The sequence below is a fragment of the Pholcus phalangioides genome, unplaced genomic scaffold (assembly GCF_987345545.1).
Source record: "Pholcus phalangioides strain wild (caught in Gottingen) unplaced genomic scaffold, Ppha-v1.0 ptg000007l_1, whole genome shotgun sequence".
In the NCBI taxonomy this organism is placed as follows: domain Eukaryota; kingdom Metazoa; phylum Arthropoda; class Arachnida; order Araneae; family Pholcidae; genus Pholcus; species Pholcus phalangioides.
The window spans coordinates 48,657,879-48,680,058 of NW_028301600.1; the positions used below are offsets into that span (position 1 = coordinate 48,657,879).

General features: G+C 34.3%; 1 protein-coding gene across 1 annotated transcript in view; it reads left to right on the forward strand.

The window, feature by feature from the left end:
* The window catches only part of Ufd4 (ubiquitin fusion-degradation 4-like), a 222,932-nt gene that overhangs the window by 79,488 nt on the left and 121,264 nt on the right, over positions 1-22,180 (forward strand). Inside the window, exons 18-22 of the mRNA XM_089233406.1 lie at positions 8,389-8,500; positions 9,854-9,988; positions 15,448-15,590; positions 16,471-16,614; positions 19,452-19,532. Coding sequence (XP_089089532.1) covers positions 8,389-8,500; positions 9,854-9,988; positions 15,448-15,590; positions 16,471-16,614; positions 19,452-19,532 — 615 coding nt within the window. The remainder of the gene's footprint in view (positions 1-8,388; positions 8,501-9,853; positions 9,989-15,447; positions 15,591-16,470; positions 16,615-19,451; positions 19,533-22,180) is intronic.

The following is a 22,180-nucleotide window of genomic DNA, read 5'->3' on the forward strand; positions in this document are numbered from 1 at the left end:
TGGCTCTTTAAAGGATTTATCAATCGGAAGAATATTAGTTATTTCAGGTGCTCTCATGAACTGGTGAAAGGTTTTTCCAGTTTTTCGCGCACTAAGATGCCATTAAGAATATTTCATATTTTTATAAACGGTGCTTGATGATGTATTCAACCCCCCTCTCCCTTTGTCATCATTGGAAAATACAGAAATTAACATCAGCTGCTATACAAATACACAGAATGATTGAAAACTTCTCATTCAGATTCTGATGTAAGGTTGGGAATAGCTGAAGAAATATATTTTTATGCACGAAAGTTCACCCCAAGGATTCCCCTGAGTTGGTAGATGACACTGCATGTCCCCAATTAGCAGATATGTGTCTGGCATATGGGGCAGCTGGCGTAAGCAGCTACCAAGCTACACAAATTTATGAAAGATATATCTTAGCATAGCATTTAGAAAGATATATCTAAATGCTAAATTTGAGCAAAAGTTTTTCAATAATCCTATACCAATGTTTCTCAAAGTGTGCATCGAGGTTTCTAAGGGCATCGCCAACTTTTGTCAGGGGTGTCACGGCAAGCTGGAAATACTGATTTGTGTTCCTATTTATGCTTTGAAGTGGTTCTTTTACAAGTGAAAATATCTAACTAAACCAGAGGGGTACTCAAATTTTTTACACCCGCGGCGTCCCTGTTTCCTATTCAATGCTTATCTGCAAGCTCCACCGGCTTCTCAGAGCTGTTTAACGAAGAATATTTTCGGAAAACCTTTGTCAGGGTGACCGCTTCGTGGCGCCCCCTGACAAAGGTTAGAGGGTCACAGTTGGAGAACCCCTGTACTAAACTATTTTGGGGAGCCACAGGTGACTAAAGTTTGAGAGCCACTGCCCTACACATATATAACCATGTGCACATTTAGTTACTCATAGTTATATTCTTTTATTGGATTCTATGGCTGTGATCCTTTAAAATGGTGTTTGTTCTAAGGTTTTAAATTCGACCACAGAATTTTAATCTGTGTTTGAATTATTTAAATATCAACTCATTTCTTTGAGATTCCAGACAAGAGCAGGTAATCTTTGGGATTTTTTTTTTTTTTAAATTTCTCTCTTGTCTTGGAAGAAAATAATTTGGTAAACATATTCGAAATAATTTTCAAGGTTTAAATTTGAAGTCTTATATTTTGCATATTGTCATTACTATTTTCAGAGAGTAGCTAATATATATACAGGGTGATTACTTAATTGCCCTTGCCACATTTTACTGGCAAACCATTGATCCTAGAGCAGTGGCTCCCTACCTTTTTTCCATGCCCCATGTAACAATCTTAAAAAATCCAGATTCCCCCTCCCCACTTTGAAAGAGACACAGGGAGAAATGGAGCCCATGCAGCTCCCCTCCCCTTCCTGATGAGATTATTGAAAATTGTTAAAAAGTTAAAATATTGAAAAAAAATTCTTTGATTGCTGTTGTAATCATTTTCTGTAGTTTTGAAATGATTTTTGAAGGTTAAAAACTCAAAATTTCCTTGGAGAGATTCTCTGACTTCCCCCCCAAACCTCAGATTAGCCAGTGTGCTTGCCCCCCCACAAAAAAGTAAGTCCTGCTTAGATTCCTGTTCTCTGTCTGTAACATATAGTTATCATCTAAAAGGGAGCTCCCATCTGTGTACAAGAAGCCCAAAAGAGTATTAACCTGGTCTAAATTAGAAGTTTTCAACCTTTGAGACTGTGGGCCATAAAGAAATTTTCATGAAGCCCAATGACCAAGAGGTCATACTGTGGTATCTTGATTCACTCAGTGGCGTCTTAACAGTAGGACCCAGTGAGGACCCAGGACTCTTTGAGTTAAATAGGGAGCCCTATATTATTGGAAGAACTTTATTTATGCTGAGGTAATTTTCTCATTACAGGGTGACAAAAAATAACTTTATACAAATTTTCTAATGCCCTGACTGTTGAAAGTTTGGTTAATTTTCTTTTCTGCTGTCATAATGTTAAAGAACATATTTTTAAATATCATTTGTGATTTCAATAAATGTTTTGCGTATTTTACTTTATTGCAAAAAAATTCAAATAACATGTCATAATCATTGCATTTTATCAAAAGGGCAAACAAAATTGGGGTGACATTGCAAAATCTCTTGGTATTGCCTGTTAACTTGTCTCAAGGGCAATTAAGCAGCTTGGTGATCATCCAGATTGAGAAGGAAAAAGCACTGTCAAAAAAACTAGGAACTGCCAGCTCATAAAAAAAAAAGTCATTTGGAATGCAAGTCTCAATGAGAAAGATCATCTGTGAAACTGGTATTAACCGAGATTCTGTGTTCGATAGCAAAACAAGAACTGGGACTGATGGATTACCGATTCTGAAAGTGACAATTTACTGATGAAAATAATTAAGTACAGTCAAACCTCGTTAGTACGTCACCCAGTTAACACGTCACTCTGCTTACCGGGTCACTTTTTGGAACTCCCAATTGGAATTGGCACAGCTATGGCTTACTCGGCTTAACGAGTCACTCCGCTTACTAAGTCATATTTTTGCTCTCCCAAGAGTGACTCATTAACGAGGTTTGACTGTACAGCTAAAAAGATGATGTGCACTGCTATGGCAGGCCACTGATAATTGATGGAGAGCATTCTTTTCACAGATGAAAAACTTTTCACAATTGAACAAGTGCACAATCATCAAAATGTTCGTTTTTCAATTCGACCATTGTGCAATCACATCAAAACTCTCAATCTGTTATGGTTTGGGATGGAATTTGTCCCAATGGAGAGACCTCTCATTTTTGTGGGGGGAAAGGTCAAAATTGATCTACATTTTTATCAGAAAGATATTTTGCAAGCTATTGTACTTATATGGTCTCAAAAGCATTTTGGAAAAGACATTTGGACATTCGAACAAGATTCAGCTCCAGCTCACAGAGCCAAAGTTAGCCAGCAGTGGTGCAGGGCTCATTTTCCTGATTTCATCACATTTGCTGAATGGCCACCATATACCCTGATCTCAGTCTGATGAATTATAGCATGTGGTCTATTTTGAAGAACGGCATGTACTAAGAGCTACCAAAGTTTGACGTCGCTGAAGAAAATACTGTGAGGAATAAGATAAACTTTCAAACGAAGAGGTGTGGCACGAAGCTTAATTTTATAAAGTGTTTGAAGCTTTGTATTGCAGCTACTTTAAATTCAAGTGGATGTGGTTGTTAATAAGTGTATATGTTTGTGTTACGAATAGTCAATTATTGGTAATTTTAATTAATAAAAGAATTACTTGGAAAAAGTATTGTAGTTATTTTTTTTCACAATGTAATTATGAAATTTTTTTCATTAAATATGAATTTTCATTGGTTCTTCAATTGTTCTCTCATTTAACATGAATTTTCATTGGTTCTTCAATTGTTCTCTCATTAAATATGAATTTTCATTGGTTCTTTAATTGTTCTCTCATTAAATATGAATTTTCATTGATTCTTCAATTGTTCTCTCATTAAATATGAATTTTCATTAATTCTTGAATTATCTCATCATTTATTATATTTATCAAATTTTAAAAAATTCTGAAGTTGTTTTTTCATCAAATATGATTTTTCATAAATCTTAATTGCTCCCATTAAAAATCAAATTGTCCTCCCCCTTAAAAATCATATTGACCCCTTGTTGGTAATCATGGTCCTAGGGCATATTTAAAAGAAAACTAATGGATAATGCTGCTTTCCCAGATTTATGCTGTTCTTTCCTCACTTTTCTCCAATTTTTGAATTCAAATCATCATTAACAACCATTTTCAATCCACTGCTGGAGATGAAGGTCTCCTTTAAATTTTTCCATTCTGCTCTGTCTGATGCTTTAGCCATCCACTTGACTCCTGCCACTTTCCTGATCTCGTCAATCCATCTTGCATAGGGTTGCATTCTCGAACGTTCGGGGGTACCAATCTAGAATACTTGTGGTCTATCTTCTTGCAATATGTCCAGCCCATTTCCATTTTAAACGTTTAATTCTTTCCATGATATCATATACCTTTGTGTGGTTCCTTATCCAAGTGACTCGTTTTCTGTCTCTCCTTGTGATGCCTAGCATACATCTTTCCATGCCCCTTTGTGTTGTCTGTAGCCTTTGTATTGTTTTGCTTGTGAGTGTCCATGTTTCAGCTCCATAAGTCAGTGCTGGTAACACACACTGGTTAAAAACTTTTCTTTTCAGGCATAATAGCATGTGACTTCAGAATTAGTTTTTGCCAAAAGTGCTCCATCCGATCCTGATCCTTCTGTTTATTTCATTAATGATTCCATTGTCCATGGTAATTTCTTGTCCCAGGTATACATAGCTTTCTGCTTCTTTTATCTCTGTGTTGTTGAGCAAGATTGTCCTCTTCAACGCAAAAGCAGTTGAACATAACTTTAGTCTTTTGCAGATTCATTTTCAAGCCCACCTGAATACTTGCCTTCACCAATTTTTGTATCATTTCCTCTAGTTCGTCTGGATTACTGCTGATAACAATGTCGTCTGCAAAACGCAAATGGTTGAAAAATTCTCCATTTATTTAATTCCTTTTTATCCCAATCCAGTTTTCTGAATACTTCTAAAACAGTTGTGAAGAGTTTTGGTGAGATAGTATCACCCTGTCTGACTCCTTTTCCAAGTTTAATTTTTGCTTTTCCTTTATACAAATGAATCGTTGCTGTTGCTTTGTCATATATTTTCTTGATGATATTGATGTAAGTCTTCTCTGCCCCAATTATATGTGGAGCTTTAACAACAGCAGATGTGAAGAGAGAGAGTCAAACGCTTTCTCAAAAGCAATGAAAGCCATACACAATGGTAATTCATATTCCTTGTGTGTCTCTATAAGTTCCCTGATTGTTTGGATGTGATCCATTGTACTGAATCCACTTCGAAATCCTGCCTGTTCTTTTGGTTAAGCTTCGTCCAGTTTGGATTCAAGCCTGTATGTCAGCACTTTGGTGAAGATTTTATAAATTACTGAGAGAGAGATAAGGAGACTGATTGGTCTATAGTTCTTGAATTCAAATATCTCTGTGAATATTGCACTTAGAAACATGAAATTTTTTTATTGGCCTCAGGAGAGACAGGACAACTTTCTAATTAGATTTTTGAGGGCAGGGTATCCGTATAAAGAGATAATTGTTTTATTTTGATAAATACTTAACCCCTTGCAACAGGAATGGTGTATTTGAGTTCTACATGTTATTTAGGTCATTTTTCTAATTGGAAGTATGCCTCTAGGATCAATCGTTCTCCAGTAAAATGTGACAAGGGGAATCAAATAGCATAATCACCCTAAAGAAATGGAATTTTGTTTGACGAAGGAAAAAAATATTTACTAACTTACTGACAGATGGCGCTTCAATCTTCAAGCATGTGAGATTTGCTTGCATAATGAAAACAATAGTCAACCAGTGCAAAATGACATAACTAACATGGCATAATTTTATAATTCATGGAAACAATAAATAATGAGGTCATGAAACAACCACCTTTGTCTTAAGAAATGCTTAATATGTTGTCTACCATGTTCTCCGTTATGACGTAATAGTTTAAAACTGCATGTTCCATGACAGATCAGACCAAGTCAGTGTTAATGTTGTGGGTGTGGCGCATGCTTTCAAGTCAACCAAGTTTGCGATTCGACCACTGTATGCAACACTCTTGAGATACCCCCAGAGTTAGAAGTTTTGCGAAATAAGGGAAGAATGGTGGTCAAGCTGTTGGAGAATGTCAGCTAATGTCATTTCCTAAATCAGCAGCTGCTTCTCTGGTGTTGCAAAAAAGGTGAGGAGCACCATCTTGCATAAAATGCTGAGCTATCCACACACTGACTTTGTTGAAGTGCCCGAATGATGTGGGGATGGGCCAAAGAGATTCATACCACTGGCCAATGACAGTACAGGTAGTGGGACCCACAAGACCTATCTTCTTGAGAAGTAATGGGCCAACAATGAACTCTGTCATAAATCTTGAACCACACAGTGATCTTTTCGGAATAAAGAGATAATGGTTGCAAGTACTACACTACTGCTCTCAAAGGTTAAGCAACAAAAGTCAAAATACTCATAAAAGTAAATGTTTTTTTTTTTTTTTCTATGGCACTTACACAGGTTATAGGATGAAGCAAAAAACTCTCAGGTGGAATTGCAAAAAGAAAATAGGAAATCAAAACTCAAACAACAGCTGTAGAAAAGATCAATCACATTGAGCCATGAAAAGTTCAGTGGAAAAGCTCAGCCAATATGGAATGTGACTGTCTGCTGGATACCCAGGCTCGACAACATCGATCCGTACCATTGATAAAATTATTGATAGCGGTTTGGGGTATTGAAGTCCATTCACATAAAAGACATTTGTAGCTCACTGAGGCTTCTTCGAGGGTCATGGAAAGCAGTTAAACATCTTCCAAAGACGTCTGAAGGCTGAAACACTACACTGACGTGATGTGATTTCATGTCATGTCAGAGATGTTGTAAAATTCTGATATGAGAAATTTCACGTGATATAACTCAATGCCACAGAATTTCCACAAATTAGAATTCACAATGTCTTTGACATGATGTGATTATCACATCCCGTCAGTGTAGTGTGTTTCAGCCTTGATATATGTACATTCTCTATTGTGTTTGATTCAAAAGCAAATGGATGGCCATTCCATACCAGTCAGACTGAACGCAATGCTTGACAACACGAATTGTGTAAATTGTTATACATTATCGTTCATAAATATGGCATCAGGTCCCATGACATAAAGAAATATTGCGCTACCGTCTCTGAACCTCTAGTGAAGACATGAAGGTGCCAATAGAAATTTTTATCCAGACCATCAAACCACCATCACTATAGGCATGCCTTTAGTAACAAAACCAGTAAATTTCCAGATAAGTCTCTAGAAAATAATTATTCTTTGTTGAATCAAAAAGTATTGGTGATCGCATTTAAGCAACTGGCAAAGGTGTGACTTTGTTTACTTAGCGTTTATCGGCAATCATTTATCAGGGGGATGACTTTGGTTGCCAAAATTCCTGTATAATCATTATTGTATTCCATTAACAACCATGCCATAAACACTTAAGTTTTTTCGTCAGCAGCTTTGTATTTTGAGGTTTTTAATTATTTCCTCTGATTAAATATGTCATCAGAAAGAAAATATAAAACTGCTTTCAAGAGTTCTTATACCCAAGATTATTAATCACTGATTAGCATCCGCGAAAGATGGCAACACTTATGTTTTATGAACTGTATGTAAATGCGATTTCTCTATTCTGCATGGAAAGACTGACATTCAATGTCAGTCTTCCCATTCTGCTCAGGAACAATACAGAACCTGCCTGGGGAGAGGGGTTAGAACTTTTTCTTAACAGGATGAAAAAAACCTTTTTTTCCAAAAAAATGTTTGAAATTTTTTTTTTGATCAATCTATGAGTGGGTGTGGGGGGTCTCCCTCTCGGGAGAATCTCTGGATTTCTAGATTCCAAAAATTGGCACGTCTGAGAACGTTAAGAAATTTTAATAGTTTAATAAAAATAGGTGCAGGTTCAAAGGGCTCTCTTTGTGTTTTTCCTTGTGTTGTCTGCAGGTAATTTTTAAGGGATCAGATGAATCCGGGTATGCTAGGACGATTATTGCACTTTTGTGGATGCCAAACATGTCGAAAAATACCGAACCTGTTCAAATGATGCCATTTATGTACCAAATTTATTGGCACTTTGAAAATCCTTCTACATAATAGTTTTTGCTCATGTTCGCCTGCAATGTATGAAATATGGTAGCTTTTTATTTTTACTGTGGCGACAGTGATGAATTTTCAGTTTAATTTTTTTTTTTTGCAGTGTAGAAATGGATTCTTGTTTGCCCATATTCTGCAATTTTGCATATTCACTGCACCTTGCAGATAGAAATGGGCTTCTTCTGTTCATAAAATGTAATTTTTCCCTGGCTGATTATTATTTTCATTTTGTAAGCAGATTTCTAGTGTTTGATAAGTACAGCGTTATCTATTAGTAAATTTTTAGGTATTTCTTTTCCTTTTGCGAAACATGTTTATCAGAAAGATATTTTGCAAGCTGTTGTGCTTCCATGGTGCCAAAAGCATTTTGGAAAAGACATTTGGACATTCAAACAAGATTTAGTGCCGGCTCACAGAGCAAAAGTTAACCAGAAGTGATGCAATGCTCCTTTTCTTGATTTCATTACATTTGCTGAATGTCCCTATGAAATAATAACCACTAATAATCATATATCACGTATGCGAAATTATTTGTTTATACAAAATAGTTATTTCAAACTTTTATATTTTAGCTTTTATATAATTTTTAATCAAATGTGTTCCTTTTAAACAATTTATTCAAGGTAAATTAAAAAATTATTCATTTCTCATTCATTTTCAGTTCGTTTTCACCCTGTGTATCATTGGTACGAAAATTGATAGGTGTTTTGGAATGGATAGAAAAGCTTCCAGTCTATTTGTATGATTCTCCCAGTGGTGGCTATGGACTACAGGTATTTAAAATGTTTACATATATAGTTTGGAGAAATAATCATCTGAAATTTTTAGTTTCAATTAAATTTTTTAAATTTTTTTTTTTTTTTTCGATTTTTATACAGCTTCTCAAAATTTGTACATTTTAATGTTTGATGTCTGTGTAAAGAATAGTACTACTCTGCCACAAGAAAAGTAGTGTAATGTACTTTTCTTGTGGAAAAGAATACTACTATTCTTTACACAGACATCAAACATATTAAAATGTACAAATGTTGAGAAGCTGTATAAAAACCAAAAGAAAGAAATTATAAAAAAAATAAAGTAGTATAATATACTTTATACTTAGCGGTGAATGTTATAGACCACAAAATTTTCTCTTTCTTAAAACATATCTTCGCATCAGCCAGATGTTAAAAAACCTTCGTATGGATAGTGGAGAACATCATCCGCGGATAAGTCGCCATCTAGTGGCAGTGTCAGCAATTGTGAGTTTGGCCTGAGTTAGGTCCGTCCATGTAAGGTCTCATTCAGTGCACACAAGCTCCAAGAAAAGATTGAGATATTCGTTGCCTTTGTAGTTTAGTGATCTAGGACGTTCACCCGGAAAGTGAAAGGATGTAGGTTTGATTCCCAGCAAAGGTAGTTAAATTTTCTCTCTTTCCTAAAAACCTATCTTTACATCAGTCAGCTGTTAAAAAAATCCTTCATATTAACTTCTCTTTCCCTTAAAATCCAGAGTTACATGATGTACTAAATAGAGACATAGTTTCTGACCTAGATATTTAGCCTCCCTTAACTCAGCAATAGAGCCCCCCCCCCTTTATCTATATCGGAGGTCTTCAACGTTTTTCTAGTCATGAGCACTTCCTGCACCCATCATCAAAAGAAGTACCATCAAAGAAATGCATGAAATCAGGACGATTTTAATCCTTGAATGCAATTTCTACAAGGTGTTTAATTGTAGCATTGACCAAGTGCTTGCAAGCACAAAGTTGGACACAAGCACTCTGGATTTTTCAGGGGGCACTGTGTTGAAGATGCCTGCTCTATATACTAGTGCCTAACCTTGTTTTAATTGCGGAGTGCACTGCTATAAACTATGTCTCTAATCAGCAAGTCACACTACCATCCTTGTTAAGGGAAGAGAAGGTTTGTGTCTCTGTGGTATATTAGATAGTTCTCTTATATATATACTCGTATTGCAAAAGAAGACAATGGTTCAATTTTCATCTGAGACAACTTACTTTTCTTTCTGAGTTTATCTTGCATTAATATACAGAAGTTCTTTCCTCTTTAAAATATCATTAATGGAATGAAATGTTCTACTCTTTGTTTATTTTATTTATTTGTTTTTTTAATGATATCTACAGATTTTAACAAGGAAACTGAGATTTAGGCTCGAGAGAGCATCTGGTGAAACAACATTGATTGACCGTACTGGGAGAGGATTGAAAATGGAGCCTTTAACTACTGTTGGCCAACTAGAAAAACATCTTGTTAAAATGGTGATTTGTACTTGTGATAAGCCAAATGATTACTATTTGTGTGTAATTCTAATTTTCTTGTTGATATTGTGGTGTCTCATTATTGGATAAAATATCCATGCAAAAAAAATAAAAAAGATAAGAGTGGAATAATATCATTCCTTTACATATGCAGATGAAACAATACAAAGCTATTTTTCTATAGATTTGAAGGCTTCATTTCTCTAAAAATGTTTTTTGCTTTGTTTATTATCAATAACTCTTAGTAGTGTTTGCCCCCAATAAGTTTGGATCAGTTAATCAATCAATTGTTAATCACAGTTAAAAATTTTAGTTGAATTATTTGACTGAATCAAGCTGATCAAAATTTTTATTGTTTGTAATTTTTTGGGATTTATTTGTTGAAACCAATAAATTGTATTCTTATACAAAACATATTGGATAAGTGACCATATTTAAAAATATTTAAATCAATACTTCGATCAGATTTTTTGACATAAGGTAAATACAAGTTGATTCACAAAAGTTGATAATGATTTCAGTTTCAAATTTAATTTGATGGAAGTTGGTAGGAGACAATATATACCAAAATTTATTGTCTCCACTGTGTGAACAGCAGTTTTTGTATTTAAGAAGCATCAGACTCCCCTTCCCCAAGTACAATTATGGAGGAGTTTCTATGGAAATAAACAACAGTATGAAGATCGAAAGTAGTTCCAATATTGATGACTAACCTGATTAATAAATGACTAATAATGTATTTTTTAAAAAAAGATTTGAGGGAAGAATTTTCAGGGTTTGACATATGCTCAGCATATTAAAGTGCTTCAATTGATTGCTCAAGCAACCTTAATCCCCTTAATCTATTCCTATGTTTGTTTACATCAAGCAAATAGATAGGCGAAATGAATATAATACATTTTTATAGCATCAATTGATATTATTTACAGGACAGGGAACTCTGCACCAAAATTGACATCCTGCTCTGAAAGTCTATTTTCATATTTTTCTGCGCCGAATAGTGCTTGTTTTTTGTGTACTTGGAGCTCCTTGAAATACTTTTATACCAGTCTTGTATGTACCATTATTGCCAATGACATGCTCAGTATAATAAATTCCTGGAATTTCCAAAAAGAACATGGCCAGCAGTAGCTGAGTAATGTACGTAACTTACCACCATAACACCATAAATCTCTAGCAGATGTGAATATGCCCTCATATTTTTAAATGGCAGACCCTTTGAATATACCCTTTTTTCCCACATAATCTACATACAGCATATTTGAATCTACAGGACTTATCATGTCTTTCCCTGCACCCGAAGCATGAATTGAATCCAGTAGAACCTGAATTTTTTTGCCACTTCAGGTTTTTGCTGCGAAGTGGGATGAAACTTTTTATTTTTAATTTGATCAACTGCTTTGGCACACAAATTCTTATTAGGATTTTGCAAATTCATTTTCCTTACAAATGGGCAGAGATACTAGGGGGCATGATACTAGCGTCAAAGTTAAAGCCAACTGATCTAATGCATTTGCACATATATGTATTAACATCATCATCGTGCCCCCCCCCCAGACTTTCAAGTCTATTGTTGCCTATGTCCTTGCATGAGGAAACGGTGGAGTCACATCAGCAAAAGCTATGGCATCTGCATAAGTCAGATTTGCTTCTGCTAGCAGTTACCTTTGCACACTCTTGTCTCTCATCCCGCATACGAGTTGATCTTGCAGTCTCACTGACAAGGTTTCTCCAAATTTGCATGCCTCTGCTAGTCACCTCAAATCAGCTAAATACATATTTATTCCCTCAATAGAATATTGGATTTGTCTGTGAAATTGAAAATGTGAATAAATCCCATATGATCTGGGATTGAAATTGTTTTTTAGGACCCCTAAAAAACATCCAAGTATGACTTTTCACTGATTGTTGCTGGTGCAATAAGTGATCTAATTATACAGACCGTTTTAATCCCACGCACAGCGATCAATGTAGCACATTTTTCTGAATCATCTGTGATTTCATTTGCTTTTCCAGATAGTAATTTAATTTTTCTGCATACAAATTCCACAAGTCATTGACCGATACATAATATTCTGAAATTGAACCAACAATGGAATTTTTTTCCCTTACTTAACTACGGGAACGAGGACTGGATCTGACATTCAATCATTAAAATGAAAATTTCTGCCTGAAAATTTTTTTTTTCTTAATACTATAACTTGAATGACCGTACCTGAGCATCGAGAACCCCCCTTACCAGCAAAAAGGCTTCCCACTACAACTCTTCAATAGTTTTAAGACTTGGGTGAAATCATGAAGAAAACATAATGCTTGCGATAACAAATGGTTTAAAACTATATGTTGTAGGCTGATCGGCACAGCCAATGAAATTTAGCAACACATCAGTAGCTTGAATATTTATACAATGATTAAGACATGCGCGTGTGATAGTATTATACATAATTTACATACGGAATGTAGTCTTGGCATCACAGTTTACAACATTCCTGTCTCAAAACTTACATCGTTACCCCTATTTTCAAGAAAGGTGATATAAATGAATTTAGTAATTATAGACCTATAAAACTGTTTTGCCTTTACTTTTCAAAATCTTTGAAAGTATTAAAATAACAGCCTATACTCATGTATTTAAATAAAATCAATTTTTTCTCTGAAAACCAGTATGGTTTTCTGCCTAACTCTAATAGTGGAAATGCCTTAATATCATTCATCAAGTTTACTTATAATAGAATTGCTAACAGTAATGAGAGAATAGCTATTTTTTTAGATAAAAGCTTGTGACACCGTAAGTCATGAAATTTTACAAACAAAACTACATTCAATTAGAATAAGAGATAATATTTTTGACGTGTTTAAATCATATCTTTCAAATTGTTATCAATATGTTAAAATCAACGATACAGTAAGCAATAGTTTACCCATCAGAGGTGGTGTATTTCAGGGCTCAAGTTTGGGTTCCCTACTTTTCCTTATCTGTATAAATGACCTGTGTAACCTTGACATAAACAAATGACACTGTGCTTCTATATTTATCACAAAGTTAAATATGCTAAATACTAATATAAATGAAGACTTATTAAGAATATGTAATTGGTTTCAGGGAAACGTTATTTAATGTTAACAAAACTAAATATGCATTTCAAATTAAAAGAGACTGACAATATTATAACTTTTGAGTTCTCTCTAACATATAATGATAATTCCTGTCAAGTACTAACAAATTTTAACTGCCAACTCTTAGAAGAAATCTCATCTATTAAATATCTTGGAATTTATAGTCTCCAACCTGAAATGGAAAATCCATATAAATAAAAGTTTTTTCTAAGCAAATTTTTTTATTGAAAAAATTGAAAGTAAACAATTTTTTACCAACACTGTACAATGCCTGGATTCAATCTCAAATAAATTATGGCCTCATAGCATGGGGTGGAGACTATATCGCTAACATTAATGAAGTTTAATGAAAAAAAAATGCAAAATAAATTTATCAATTTTATCTAATTTTAATGGAAGTATAACTTTGACCAACTACATACACCTAACATCTTATCCATCAAACATTTGTATTTTTATAAAATCTGCATTGCCATTCACAAAAATCAAGTTCAGTGCAATGTTATTAATCCCATAAGACCAAATCAAATTTTAGTTGTTCCTTAACTGAATAAAAATATTTTATATAAAAACTTCATTTACTTAGTCCCAAAGCAATACCTTACCATTAAAGGAAAGCCTACCCATTGATATCAAAAATGAAAAAAAAAATGAGTGCTGCTTCAAAAAATTATTTAAAAAATTTGTATTTTTCGTTACTAATATTGAAAAATATTTTTAAAATATTGTATCTGGCATCTTGGTGTTTATTTGTCGTGTATTTTTCACTCTAATTCTAAAATAACTCTATAATGACTGATATATTTTATTAAAACCGACACTCCTGTTTGCCACATGATGATATTAATATTGTACACCTTAGTTTCTTTTTGTTTGTTCATTTTCAAAAAATTGTCTGTTTTATTTATTTTCAAAAATTATAATAATTCTAACAAAATTAATGGAAACCGTTTCATTCATACATAATGTATGGTATTTACATATTTCTATGAATTATGTACATGAAATGAGTTGTATCTTTTTTCATCTATGATCACCAATATGGATCATAGGGGCCGTACAAGTATTACGTGAGCAAATTTTTAGCTATTTTTGACCACCTCCCCCCTTGTCAGCAAAAGTCTAACCCCCTCTTCCCCTTGTCAGCAAAATTTCATCATCACTGCCCCCCCCCTCCTAACACATATTGGCAGAATCAGAAACGTATATGGGGGGGGGGGAAGGGGGCTTGTGCACCTCCCCCCCCCCAGACAAAAAAACATTTTTGAATGCATAAACCATTTAAAAAAAATTAATTTCAAAAGAAAATACCTTTATATGTTATTATAATAGATTTCTGTTAATTTCAATGTTATTTGAAGGGTAAGAACTCAAAATTTGTTTTTAAAAGTTCATTGCAACCCACCCTTTAAGCTATTTATGGTAAATCCTTGACCCGCAGACCAAATGTGGCCCTGAAGGTTATCTGATGTGGCTTGCCTCCCTCGAACCTAATTTTGTAAAAATGAACTAAGCGGCACATTTACAAATCGGTTAAATGACCCATGGCACATTTTCAGATCACTGAAGTAGGCCTCAAAGATCACTTTCACATTCAAAGATCACTTAAGATTTTCCGCGACACAGTTCCAGAACACTTAAAAGATCTGTGGCCCATTTAGAGATCCCTTGAGTGACGTGGGGCACAGTTTTAGAGCACTTCAGCGGCCCTCAGTGCGGTTCTACATCACTCAAGTTACCCGCGAAACATTCCCAGATGACTTAAGTGATCCGTGGCAAAATTACGGATCACTTGAGTGATGCGAGCACAGTTTCAGAGCACTTACCTGGAAACATTTCCAGAACACTTGAAGGATCCGTGAAGCATTTAGAGATCATTAAAGTGGCTCTGTAGGGGACTTATCAATAAATAGAATGTTAGTTCAGGTGCCCAATAACTATCGAAAGGTTTTTTCCATTTTTGGCACACCGAATAAGATGCCATGAAGAATATTTCATATATTCATTAAGGGTGCTTGATGACGTAACATCATCCAAACCCCCCACCTTGTCATCAAAAGTCAGCAAATCGGAAACCCCCATCGATGCTGACGTGATACTTGAATGACCCCATATGATTCCTTGATTTTATTTATTTATTATATTGTGTATAGAGTATATGAAAAAAAGTTTCATATTGCACCTCAACCTTATAACGACTTCTAACATTAAGAACACCAATTCATATTATCTAATAATTACAGCATTTGAATTTCAGCATTAAAAATACATTAAATTTTTAGAACTTGTCATGATTGATTTATAAAACATCTACATAAAGTTTATTTTTTGTGAATTTATAGGTTGCAAAACAATGGTATGACTATGATAGATCAACTTTTGCTTTTGTAAAAAAATTGAAAGAACCTGGGGTACGTTTACAGTTTTCCTGCAGCAGAGATTTTGATGAGAATGGTATCATATATTGGATTGGGACAAATGGAAAGTAAGCAATATCGCATGCCTATTATATGTATGATTGTTAGTGACATACAGTGAAACTCTGGATTACTAATGGTTTGGTTTATGCGTATTTCCGTAAGAGGAGCAAAGTTTTTAAATGAATTTTGACTGTTGCCTTGAGTGTCACATGATCAACAGAGCTGACGGTTCTTTTTCCCACACAGTGGGCAAGGCCATCTTCACTAGTTCAGGGGCTGGGCCTAAACATTATTGGAGCTTCTTTTAATATTTTAGCTGATGCCCAAATTAATAAAATATCATTGGATGTATAGGAAAGTCTTTGTCCTGGAATGACTTGCAAACCATTAATACTAGAAGCATACCAAATAACGTGTAGACCTCTGATATATCTTTCATATTGTGAGGGGCTGTATAGTTATTAAAATAAAAAAATTAACTTTTTATTTGGTCACCCGGTCTTAAAATACACAATTAGAAAGTTGTTGCCCTGTCTCTACTGAGCTAAAAAAAACATGTTTTTTAAGTGCAATATTTGCTGAGATATTTGAATTTGAAATAGCTGAAAATGAAGGGAAGAACAGCATTTGAAGCGTAAAATGGGTTTACCCAGTAGTTTTATGCGGTGTAATGTAGATTCTATTTTCCCCCTTTAATCCTTGTGATATAATCTTTTTATTCATAAACAAAGCAGTAACATTACTCATTAAGCTCAAGTTTTGTTTTGAAAAACAATGCTATTATCTATTCTATTGTCATCGTTTGAAGATAAAAACTGAAGTATTAGTGGTTTTGTTTTTTTATCATTAAGGGCACATAAAATTTCACTGTTATGAAAGAAGTTTTTTTTTCCTTCTGTGCACTTAGACTGGTTATATACCATTGTATTTTGTTGATATTATCAGGACTGTATCTGAATGGGTCAATCCCGGCCAAGTTGGTCTTGTTGTTGTTTCAGCATCTGAAGGTAGAAATCTTCCTTATGGACGACTAGAAGACATTCTGAGCCGAGAACCTTCTGCCTTAAATTGTCACACTAATGATGACAAGTGAGTATATTTTTTTTATGTCATGCTAGTAATTTTTGTCCTCATAAAATACAAAAGATCTGATACCCTTCTGGTTAGCCTGCTATCTGCTGAGCTTTTAGAAATAAAAATGTGTTCCTTAGTATAAAATCATTTCATACCCTCTTTTTGTTTTATTGACAGTTTGTTTTTTTAAATTCGTATTCACTTAAAATTGGTGTGAGGTCACAATCAGTGCACATAGGCTATTTTAGTGTTGAATTTTCAAGTTTTTGAAAAGCAGATCCAATACATGCTATGAATTCAGTGGCAGACTATAGGTTGAAAATCTGGGTATTGTAGGCAAAAAAGTGAAGATATTTATATGTAGGCAATCTCATTCATTATTACACTTTGTGATAATAAAATTCTATTTGTTTACCATTAAGATCAAATTACAGGGTGCTCCAGAATTCCACCAACAAACTTCGAAGGGGTGATCATGTATCTCAAGACAAATAACTTTGTAATGGAACCTTGGGTCTCTCTCTCCAAATACATTTATTCAATCGGAAAATTAAGTAAGTACAAAAACAGCTGCAGGTCGCTGAGATATTGGAGGAAATATACAGTTACCAATGTGAAAGGGACACCAATACAAGAACATGGCAACCTAACAGGCTATGTCCTGGTGACGAGTTAATATTGGGCAGCAACAAGTTCTTATGCGGAGTCTACTGGTGTGTCTTAGACTAATGATTTCAGGTTGCCCCAGAAAAAATACTCTAGTGGATTCAGGTTTGGGGAACGTACTGGCCATGCCACAGGTACACTATGGCCAGTTCACCATCCTGGATAAATTGCTGCTTGCTTGGCAGTTCTCCCATTGCCAAGGTTGTTTCCAACTAAATAATCATGTGTTGACAAGGATTCCATTGCAAACATTTTTTGTCTTGATGTGTAGCGATCACCCCTAGAAGTTTGTCATTGGAGTTACAGACCACTCTAACAATTTTTCTGGACAAAACCCATGGATTTCTTGAGAAAATGTAAAAATTTGTAAGAAAATAAATTAAGCATTTTCTTTTTTTAAATTAATGGTTATAAAAATGTATATACAAAAATGTTTCAAGTGATTGTTTACATGTTAATAATGACTGAGGTGGAGGGGTTGACTTACAAAGAGATAGAAAGGGCATACAAAACACAAACATTCCACCCAATTTAGGCAGTTTTATCAATTTCAACTCAAGTCATTCTTTATGGAAGACCACTTGATAAACATTTTCGTTTACATGATTTCAGCAAATTTTTATAATTATTGACATGAATTATATTTTTTCATGATACTAATGACTAAAGCTAATATTGGTTGAGGTCCAGTTTCTAGTTGGTTTTAACAAAAAATCTGGTTGAAAATTTTTTTGACTGCTGGTAACACTGTGTTCCACCTAGCCAAGGTCGAAACTTGGGTTTTTGTGAGGGGAGGGGGAGGAAACTTGATTTCTTTCTCTGTGTTCTTTTTTCCCCTCTAAAGTTTGCCACTCATGGCAGTTACCCCATTTTGCCCCTGCACCCCTAGCATAACAGATCAGTAAGAATGTATGGAATAGGAAAACAATTTCAAAGAAATATTTACTGCATTTGCATTGGAATAATCTGTGAAATTGTTAGTACCCCTCTTATCACCAAGAGCAGAATAATTTACTTGCACTGTGAGTTAGAGCCCATTTCTTTATCAATGTGTGGTTGTAAAGGGTAGTTAGTCAATACTGAGGGAGGATGCAAATGAATTAAAAAGGCATTTTCACTTGATAGAGTCATTTCTCGTATATTCATTTGCTCTGATGAAGTTTAAAACTTAGAAATTTGAAAAGAAAACTTGAAATTTTTGAAAAAAAAAAATTTCCGAATTCAATTTTTAATAACATTATTCTAACTCTTCACATTATCATCATATTTGTTTTCTTTACTTATGCAGAAGCCTCTCAGAGAAGATAAGAACTTCCACATGATAAATTTTTCTATAGATCAAAAATTTTATCAAAACCTAATTTTTGTTAATTACCTTTACATTGAAAATTATTTCTCTGTAATAAATTTTTGATAAAACAAACGGTTATATAGAGACTTCACTGTGTGTGAACAGGTAAATATATAAGGTGCATAGGTAAAAGGGCATATTACATTTTACTTTCAAACTGTTGATCCTAGAGACATACTTCCAGTTGGAGAAAGTTTCCAAATAATGTGTAGTATTCAGATATGTCATTCATATTTCAAGGGGTTGTATAGTTATAAAAACCTTTATATACTGAGTCAGCATGTGACCAAAACCCAATAAAAAGGTTGTTGCCCTCTCTCAACTGATGCCAACTAAAGCAATTCCACCTTTTTAATGCAATATTCATTGAGATATTTGAATTAAAAAAAATGGAGGAAAGTTGGCGGGGGGGGGGGGTGGAAACAGCATTAAATGTGGATAAAGTGTTTTACTTGCATTTAATGCTGTTTTTTTTTTTTTTTGTAACTTTCCTCCATTTTTCAAATTCAAATACCTCAGTGAATATGACACTTAAAAAGGCAGAATTGTTTCAGTTGGCATCAGTTGAGACAGGGCAAAAACTTTTTCATTGGGTTATTAGGCACACAGGGATGGTATAAAATGTTTATTTATTTTTTTTTAATAACTGTACAAACCCTTGCAACATAAATAACATATCTGAGTACTACACATTATTTGGACACTTCTTCTAATTAGAAGTATGCCTCTGTGATCGACGGTTCCCCAGTAAAATGCCATGTGTCCTGTTACCTATACGCACCCTGTATATAAATAAATAAATATATATATATATTTTTTTTTTTTTTTCTTATAGGAGAGCATGGTTTGCTATTGACCTTGGTCTTTGGATAATCCCTAACTGTTACACTCTTCGTCATGCTCGGGGTTATGGAAGGTAAATGTTGAAAAGAATGACCAAATACAAACTTGTGTTAAAGCTATGCAGTATTTCATTTTACATAATTTCCATATACAGTGATGCCTCACTAGATCAATGTTGAATTAGTCCATCACTAGACTAATGTTGAATTAGTAGAAAGTATTTTCTATATAATTAATTCTATATATGGGAAATAGAATAATTTGGTTTCAAACCCTGTTCCATTGCTCTTGAGAAGGGGGGAAAGAAGTATAGTCATCCTTTAGTATTCATAGGGGTTACATTCTGGGGTTCACCATAAATACGGAAATTCGCAAATAGCACAAGCCATAAAGTTTGTTTTTTTAGGCATTTCGTTTATATCTGCTTTGGGCCATCGAAGTAGAAAGGGTTGTCCAGTGATTCTAGGGAATGTTTTCTGAAAGAACATTATGAACATTAATGCCTGTTTCTTCTTCATTCCAGTAAATTTGTTAAGAATTTGTGAGTATAGTGACAATTATCTAAAAAAAATTCTACATATCGGAAGGTGTCAATGATAGGTCTAGCTTCTAACTGTAGATTAGAGACGTGTGAATCCAGGTAGCAGATGTAGCTACAGAAATGGCTGATAGAATTCCAAGTTCTTTTTCCTTGATATGTCTGATTATAGATTCATTGATGATGCTATACAGTCAAACCTCTCTATCTCGAAACTGATGGGATGGAAGAAAATTTTGAGATAGAGAGTTTTTGAGAAATAGTTTTTATTAGTATGAAAGGAAAAACATTCTGAAAATAGTGAAAAATTCCATTGATAAAAAGTGAACGGTACCGTTCTATCTTTTACTACTTACTCATAATGCTCAGTCACAGTGTATACAAATAGATTCAAAATTATTTTTTTTTGTTCAATTCAATTCTATTTACATAACTTACTTAAAATAATCTGTCAGCTTAGATTTATGCATATTTTTATATTTTTTGCTCTTTGAGAGCCTCCACTATTTCATCTATACTAGCTACAGCTTCAAATATTTTTTGCCCCATCTTCTCAGTTTGCTCCAGAAAATGGTGCAGCGTTTTTACAGCATGCGTTCAGCTTTTTTCACTGTTACTTTTTTCTAGTTCCTCTGGAGCATCTTCTGCTGCATTTTTGTTACCCAAATCGACCATACATTCAGCAATAATTTTGGTATCTGTCAAAGTGCTGCAAGTTTGTAGTGTCCATTCCACACAAAATCGGGAAATGAAATTTCTAGCTTCAATTGTTTTTCATAAGAATGCCTTAATGTTCTGAAATTTCATCTTTAGCACTGTTTTTCAAATTGTTGAAATTCAAGTGAATTACCAGATCACATCCTTCATCACTGAGATGACTGATTCCAAACCTGCAACATTCTTGAAGCAATTTTGAATTGCCTGCTGGCTGACTTTTTGCCATGCTGACCAAGCTATCCACATGACCTCCAACCCCATCAATCATAGTATCTGCTTATGAATGAAAAGATCGCTCTATCAAAACAATGAGCTGTAATACGAATAATCCTTTCTTATCAGTTTCTTTCACCTCTGGAAAAGAACCAGATTTACGCGAAAGAAAAGGAATTTTTCTTTTCCTATCATTGGGCTTGGCCTTCGAGATATGAGTTTTTTTCGAAAATTACTTCGAGACAGAGAGGTGAAAATGCATTGGTTTAGTACAGTAAATGCAAGGGTTTTTTTAATTTTTTGAGAATGAGAGGTTTGACTGTAATAGGGAACCGCAACAATGAAGCTAAACATTGTCAATGTTTCAAATTTTTCTTTCAAGTTATTAACTTTCAAAGGAAAGTTTAACCAACATAGTCTTCCAGAAACATTTCCAAAAGCACTGGAAAAACCTTGACGATTTTTTAAACCATTTATTTGACGCAAACGATTTATATCTTTCCCAATACTAGAATTAGTACTGAAAAGTGTTTTCTCCAGAAAACTGGGAAAAAGGTCACGAATATGAAATCCACAAATACTAAAGGCCCCTTTACACATACAATCTTCCCCGCATGCCCGGAGCGGGACGTTCTTGCGCGAAGGATTGGAGGACGGTTAGGAACGTGGCGTTCAAGAGCGCGTTGTTAAAAACAGACACATTCTTGTGCGCGCTCTCTCCTGCATGAAAGAAGGCCCCGTTCAGAATTGTGTGTGTAAAGGGAAGCGTGTGGCGGAATTCATACGCTTTTGTGTGGCGTGTGGACTTTCGGGGAAGCACAAAACTCCACGTTCCTGACCAAAGTTTTTTCCCTGTTGGCAGATCAAAATCGGCTGACGTTTGCGCAGAAAAAATATAGATTTCAAAAGCTTATTATATATTACCATGTGGATTATTCGTTTTTAAAAATAATTTCAATAATTATTAATTGAAATTACTGTTACAAATTTATGGTAATTTTTTATGCAATTGATAAGAAATTCAGAAATAAAATTTCTGTGATCGTTAATTTCGAATTTTTATTCGATTCGACTTTCATTTGTCGTTTGACTTTAATTGCTGTAATTAGCTCTTAACTACATTTTCTGAATTTAATTGTTTATATACTTAATATTATAATTTTACCAAAATAAGAGAAAAAATCAGCTTTTTTTCTTCCATCTCACACACACAGTTATTGACTCGGTGTGCAGCCGATGTTTTTTTTAATACT